Source organism: Sinocyclocheilus anshuiensis, unplaced genomic scaffold, assembly GCF_001515605.1.
Source record: "Sinocyclocheilus anshuiensis isolate Anshui unplaced genomic scaffold, SAMN03320099.WGS_v1.1 scaffold1237, whole genome shotgun sequence".
In the NCBI taxonomy this organism is placed as follows: Eukaryota; Metazoa; Chordata; class Actinopteri; order Cypriniformes; family Cyprinidae; genus Sinocyclocheilus; species Sinocyclocheilus anshuiensis.
In genome coordinates this window covers 504740-512215 of record NW_015553581.1, presented here as the reverse complement: position 1 = coordinate 512215, position 7476 = coordinate 504740, and the positions used below count along the sequence as shown (strand labels likewise).

The following is a 7476-nucleotide window of genomic DNA, read 5'->3' as shown; positions in this document are numbered from 1 at the left end:
TCTTTTTCCATCTACAATGACTGTCACTGAGCCACAGGAAATGTTCTCTTTGGCCAAGCCTACAGAAGCACTTGCGTGAGCTGCATAAAATGACAATCTTTCATCAGACACTACTTCTTACAAAATAATGATAAAAACAACTATAGCACTGGAAATCAGTCTAGATGCTCAATAAGGAATATTTGGAATAGTCTGCTCCATCATGAAAATGACAGTAATTCAAGCAGCCTAGTCATTTAGACACTGAAACAGAGAAAATCTGTGCTGTTTTTAATTGTTGAATCTAGTGATACACACACACAGACACAGACACAGACACACAGACAGACAGACAGACAGACAGACACACACACACACACACACACACACCGACAGACAGACAGACACACAGACACACACACACACACACACACATTTCCCAGAATGCATGCATTAAATCAATCTAATGACAATATTGTGCTCTGACTTTGTAAACTATTTCATTGGATATCACAGGAAACATTACATGAATGTTTTGATATCTGAATCGTTCACTACTTGGACATTTATGCGTTACATTTTCGCAAGTCAATTTTGTACTTGTCGTGTCCTTCTTTCAAACATTCCTCGAGCTAAATCGGCTTAATCATTGTGAGAGGAGAGAAAACATCCCGTCTGTCCACCCAGATCCTGTCGAGCCCTCCTTTCACTTTATCACTTTGTTCCCTGCTGGGGTGAAGTTCAGAGTTAGGACCCATATGCATTTGAATACGAACAAAAGAATTGGGTTTACAGGCCACTCGTCCTGTAGCTGTTAAGCGGCGATCTCTCTCGCTATTCTTATCTTTAGCACCTTTCTGTCTCCTCGCCACCAGTGAGAAAGGAAGAGGAGAAAAAGCAGAGAACTGGTCCCTCATGTTCCCCTGCTGCTTTTGTCCGGACTGAACGGAGAAGGCCTGCTACTGTGAAAACAATTCAGTCCCAGAGACCTTCATCAACCCAGAATTCATTCTACCAGGTCTCTTGGTCTCTTCATCTGAAATGGCATCATTTGAATTCAATGATGTGCTGGTCCTAGTATGATAGAAACGGTTCTCGCAAACGTGATCCACGGCAAACTATTATAAAATACACATTGCGTCTCACAAAAAACAAAACTATATAGCCACCTCAGTACTGAATCATTGAGAAAGCTCATTTAGATTCATTTTCATAGCGATCTGAGACACATTCTCAGGTTCACTCGTATCTATGAAAGGTAGAGGAATAATAAAAAAGCTAAATACGTTTATCACAAACCCAAAACCACCCAAAAATGGCCTCCTTGTTCTTTGAGAACAAGCACAAAGCTAAAAATGTGCATAGCAAAAGACAACCATTTCATCTAACCCAACGAAAGCCGTTGATTATTAATGACCACTTTGTTCTCTTGAGAGTTTTTTTTTTTGTTTGTTTATCATTTTCGATTACTGAAATGTGCAGAGTATGCGGACGCAGTTGCTAGGACACTCGTTGAGGGGCGTGTCTAACTCTCTGACAGACAGGAGGAGGGGGAGGAGCCTGAGGGCTGCTGGGAAAGCATGCAGGTTCTTCTCGAGACTCTCAGCTCAGGTTCGGGCGTGAGACGGGAGACACTCTGGTTCTTGAGGTTGTTGAGCTCCTGTGTGGGCATCAGCGGTTTGGGAATGCTGACCAGGCAGAACGCGGAGCCGCTCTTGGGGATGAAATTGACCTTGTTCCTATCGGGGCACAGGAACTGTGGGATCTCCTGTGGAGGCCTGGCCCTGAGGAGATGAAAAAGGAGGAGGAGGAGAGCGATAAGACAGTGAGAAGCTCGGACTCAGCTTTGAAGTCGGTGTAAATGTCATGGTTTCAAGGCTCAGTGCGCATAACAATAGAGAGCAGATAAAGCAGCGAATCAGGACACACTGCAGCACTCACTGCGTTTCCTCTGTGAAGACCTTGACTCGCTCACATCCCTCAGGTGGCTCACGTTTGAACATGTAGCTGTTGTTTGGCTTTGGGGATGAGGCGTATTTGGGTAGGGGTGAGCTGGGGGCCAGATCTGTGAACATGGTACAAAAAATGAGTAGAATGACAATACAACTCAATGACTCAATTTCATTTTTGGGTGAACTATTCCTTTAAGTCCACCTTTTTCCATCTACTATGACTGTCACTGAGCCACAGGAAATGTTGTCTTTGGCCAAGTCTACAGAAGCACTTACATGAGCTGCATAATATGACAATCAGACACTACTTGATTTGAACATGGTACAAAAAATGAGTAGAATGACAATACAGCTCAGACAGGATTATTACTGGAGATGTATGTGAGATTCAACAGAGAACAATTAGTTGATTTTCAGTCTTAAGTAAGCCCTATATAATTACAGTCCACTAGATCAATGTTGTTATTGCTTACTAAAACTACGTTTTTGTTTACTGAAATAAAGTTGAATAAAAATATTAGCTGAAAAAAAAAACATTAAAATTAAATGACAAATGTTGCCTTGGCAACTAACTCAAATAAGATAAGTTGAAGTATTAAAATGACTAAAACCAAAAAAATAAATAAAGCAAAATAGAGAACCCCCCCCGCACACACACAACAAATTGGTCAAAAGTTAAACTAAAATTAAAATGAAAATATAAAAAAGACCATTTAAAATATTACATGTAAAATTTAAATAAAAACTATAATTGTATATAAATAATACTAAAATAAGAAGGCACTAGATTTTCAATTTCTAGGGCCACATAAGCATTAAAAATCAGCTTGAAAATGTCCATCAAAATTGCATTTTTAAAAGCAGAGTTATTTTCAAATTGACAGCATCTTAATGCAATGTTCATGTTGCGACTCAGCAGCCATGATGTCCATCTGCGTATGAACACAGATTAGCATTTTACGCAGATTACGCAGACTACACAGTCCTTCAATAGGGTATTTGACATATATTTAACAAGTTTATAGAATTAATATTTATAACATTTCAGTGCACAAAACTATCACAATCCTCACTAAAAAATGGAGACATACGGATGACAGTCAAACAGCACATGCTCTTAGCAAGCTAAAAAAATCTCTGAAAGATTGTCTTTAAATTCATCCCTTAGAAAATGTGCAAATCTCTAATATATTATTATTATTAAATCTAAACCAAAAAATTGAAAATCTAAATAAAATAAAATAAAATATATTATTAAAATAATATACAAATCTAAATATAATGGTTGGTTGGTGGAAGATAAATCAGTTATTTAATATTTTAATTATGCTTTCAGTTACTAATGAAACGTGTAGCACTGTCAGCACCATATAACAAATCTGACCATGTTTAAATCCATCCCGCAAGTAAAAAATAAAAAGTAAGAAAATGAAGAGCAAAAGCAGAAAATGTGTGTGCAGTTCTTATGTGGGCCTAAGGATATGTGAAAAGGCCTGAGAGTGTATGTGGGTGTGAAAATATGTGAGCTGTACCTTTCTCACAGGCATCAGCCAGAGTCTCGTCCTCATGGGGAGATGGACTATCGCTGCAGGGCTCACTTGGCACGTTCAGGAACGTGGGTGAGATGGACTGAGAGCGGCTGCTGCTGTTGCTGTGGTTACTGCCCGCTGTGGTGCCCAGGGGCGTCTGTGTGTCAATGCTGCGGGAGCTGGCACTGCGTTGGCAGAGAGGGGGAGGAGCCCGATGCCCATCTGGAGCCTCCTGAGGCTGGCAAGAGGAAAAAGTGCAACGATCATACACAACAGCACACAAACCTTCAGGTATATAAACACACACAGTGTCTTTAGGGACACCAGATTATGTAACGGAGAGTGTTTTTGCAGCAGCATGTCAGACACACTCACAATAAGCTGCTCCTCTCTGTCTCCTGTGTCTCGGATAATGATGCGCTCGATCTCCTGATTCAGCCCCTCCACACTGTTCCGGAAACGAGAGACGGAGGACTTGGAGATAGGAATAGAGATCAGGACGCTCTTTGGAATAGGAGCCTGGAACAGGAGAGAATGAGGAGTGTGATTATTTGCTGTATGTGATGTTGGAGCCTTGACCTAGTGGTTTATGCATATGCTTTGACTCAGTGGTGCTCATGCTCAAGATGAGCTTGAATCAGCCCCTCGCCATGTTTTTGTCCCATTCTTCTTTTTACATCACTAACAAAATAAAATAAATATATAATTTATAATTTAGTTTCTATACATATATATATATATATAAACTCTGTCATAATTTACTCACCGTTATGTCATTTCAAACCTGTATCACTTGCTTACTTTTATGGAACATAAAACAAAATAATGAAAACCGTTGGCAACCAAGCTGTTTTGGTTACCAGTGACTTTCATTGTATGAACAAAAATTACTGAGATGTATCTCAAATGATCTTCTTTTATGTTCCATAGTTTATGTTAGGCCGCTGTAGCCTAAACGTTTATTTGTAATCAATTTTATGCCGAATCAAAATATTTCTTTCTAAAGCTACTTTTTGTAACGTCAATTTGATACTTTTCTCATTTAACACAATGGCTTTAAATGATCTTTTGGGGGGTATTTTCACAGCGATTATGACTATATATATATATATATATATATATATATATATATCTGTGTGTGTATATTTACACACACACAAAATAAAAATAAATGATATACAATAAAATTGTATTCATTTCTTAGGCCGCATTTCGACCTAATTCCGATTTTTTCCTCCCATGTGGCACAGATCAGATATGGCCCACAACTTTGTAAGCAGAAAAAAGATTACATGGATTCCGATATATTCAGATCGGTTTCAGGCCTCACTCATATCTGGAAATAAATCTGATATGAATCGGATACGTGCATTTACGCCTGCCGTGTAAGCGGACAGATCGGATATGCCCTTGCTAATGCGAGTTGAATGTCAAATGTTTTTGAAACATCTCACAGTACAGATTAGTGCTGGGCGGTATGACCAAAAATTAATATCACGGTATTTTTCTAAATTATACCGGTTTCACGGTACATGACGGTATTTTTTTTTCATGTTCTTCTGTGTCATCACGTTCTATTAGTTCTACAGCTTCAGTTTCAGAACTTTCACACTTAGTAACACATACAGTTGTTCCCTCACCACAGTGCAACAGTAAAAAAGGACCCCTTTCAAACAGTGTCGCGTTCCGAACGTTGTTTAAGCGACATACACCGGTATTGCGGTATTTGGTATTTAAAAAATGCATATCATAACACAAATAAACACCGGTATTCGGTATGAACCGGTATACCGCCCAGCACTAGTACAGATATATCTATTACAAATGAAACATCTCTAGTTGACTAGCAGAGTATTAATTTTGTTCGTTTGTGTTAAATAAGAGGCGATCTGGCACTGAAAATACAATCACTGATGAACACAATTGGTTTTAATGAGGAAAAAAAAAAACTTTACGATGGCGTATTAGAACCCACACCTGCTAACTTAACACAATAGGCCATACCACGGATGTGTACAGCGGATCAGTGTGTAATCACTGTCGTGAAGAATCGGTACTAATTAATGATTTTGATGCAAGGATGAAACTAGTCTAACGCATTAAAATGTTTCTATGAGTTCTGTCAATAAGTTAAACTCTTTGCGTTCATATTCTGGACTCATCTGCTTTTCTATATAAAGTATGCATTATTAATAATGTATGCAGAGTTTGGACTTTTAATATCACTGTCTAATGCATTGAGCCACGTCAAGTTAAGCCCGTGTTGTGTAAATGATATCGGATACAGGTCACTTTTAAAAGAAGGTGTAAGCGGGTCGTCAAAAAAAACCTGGATATAGTCAAAAAAAATTCAATTTGGGCATCCAGATATGCAGTGTAAATGCAGCCATATATATATATATATATATATATATAAAAGAGGAAGTAACTTCTGTTTACCTCAGGTTTTTTGATTTTATATGATTTACCTCATACATTTTATGTTAATAAAAAAATCTATATATTATATAACTTAATTTATAATATTATATTATAATACATATTTTGATATAACACAATATATCATATCAAATCATCATATCATATAGTATATGTTATGTTAATACTAGTGCTGTCAAACGATTAATCGCGATTAATCGCATCCAAAATAAAAGTTTTTGTTCACATATTTGTGTGTACTGTCTGTGTATATTTATTATGTATTTATAAATACACACACATGCATGCATATATTTAAGAAAAATATGCAATGTTTATATATTAAATATATTTATATATAGTATAAATTATATGAATATAAATATATACATGTAAATACGTGTAAATATTTAAAAAATATATACTGTACGTGTGTGCTTTTATATATGCATAATAAATATACACAGTACACAAACATATATTATGTAAACAAAAACTTTTATTTCGGATGCAACTAATCGCGATTAATCATTTGACAGCATTAGTGTTTAATATATTGATATATATTCATTATATTATACCAAGCACTCAACCTGTATACTGGTATACTTTAATTGTATGTCTACATTGTGCAGTATGCATTGCATACTCTACACCAGTCACATCGTCTGGGCAGTAAACGGTCAAACGTTTGGAATAATTACGTTTTTTTTTTTTTTCAGCATCATTACTCCAGTTCTCACTGTCACATGAAAATAAATATTTTATATTAATTATCTAATTTAATATAGTTATATTAATTTACCAAAAGTTATATATTTTTGTTACTAATAAAAAGATAGTTTATTTTTTTATACTTAAAAAATGATACATTATTATATATTATTTTATGTTTAATAAAATTAAATCACAGGAGGAAGTAAGTTTTTGTTCTCTCATTAATCTCTGCTTATATTTAGCCCAGGTTATGTTTAGCACTAAGAGGCACATGCACGTTTTTCCCGAAGTTTGTAACAGTGAGTGATCAACTAAAAGCATCAAGACAGCAATGAAGATAAATGTGTGTATGAGTTTGGTGTGTGTGGGTGCAGTGTGCATTACACAGACACGACCTCAAAATGAGAACAGATATGCCACTAAAAGGAAACTCTGCCTGTGTGAAAACTTACAGCAACAGCATCACACAGCAGCTGAATATTCACACACTTCAGTTTCCATATGATGCTAAACACTAACAGAGGTACGTCTTATCACAGAACAGCACACAGACACATTGCAAGGTAGCGTGTTGGTCTCCTCTGCAGATCAGTGAGTTATGTAACTCTGTCTCCCTGGCCGACTTCTGAGCCTCGCTTGCACGTCTTTGATGCAAAACTCACGACTGTACAAAATAAATATATATATATATATATATATATATAAAAGAGGAAGTAACTTCTGTTTACCTCAGGTTTTTTGATTTTATATGATTTACCTCATACATTTTATGTTAATAAAAAAATCTATATATTATATAACTTAATTTATAATATTATATTATAATACATATTTTGATATAACACAATATATCATATCAAATCATCATATCATATAGTATA

At 36.2% G+C, this 7476-nt stretch overlaps 1 protein-coding gene across 2 annotated transcripts in view; it reads right to left on the bottom strand.

Annotated features, from left to right (window-relative positions):
- Positions 1–402: 402 nt before the first annotated feature.
- Positions 403–7476, bottom strand: part of LOC107668400 (protein FAM117B-like) — a 51514-nt gene continuing 44440 nt past the window's right edge. For both annotated transcript variants that reach the window (XM_016460266.1, XM_016460267.1), the window contains 4 exons: positions 3836–3979; positions 3464–3698; positions 1921–2044; positions 403–1763 (listed from right to left, as the gene is read on the bottom strand). In XM_016460266.1, the coding sequence (XP_016315752.1) occupies positions 1505–1763; positions 1921–2044; positions 3464–3698; positions 3836–3979 (762 nt within the window). In that variant the 3' untranslated portion in view covers positions 403–1504. The remainder of the gene's footprint in view (positions 1764–1920; positions 2045–3463; positions 3699–3835; positions 3980–7476) is intronic.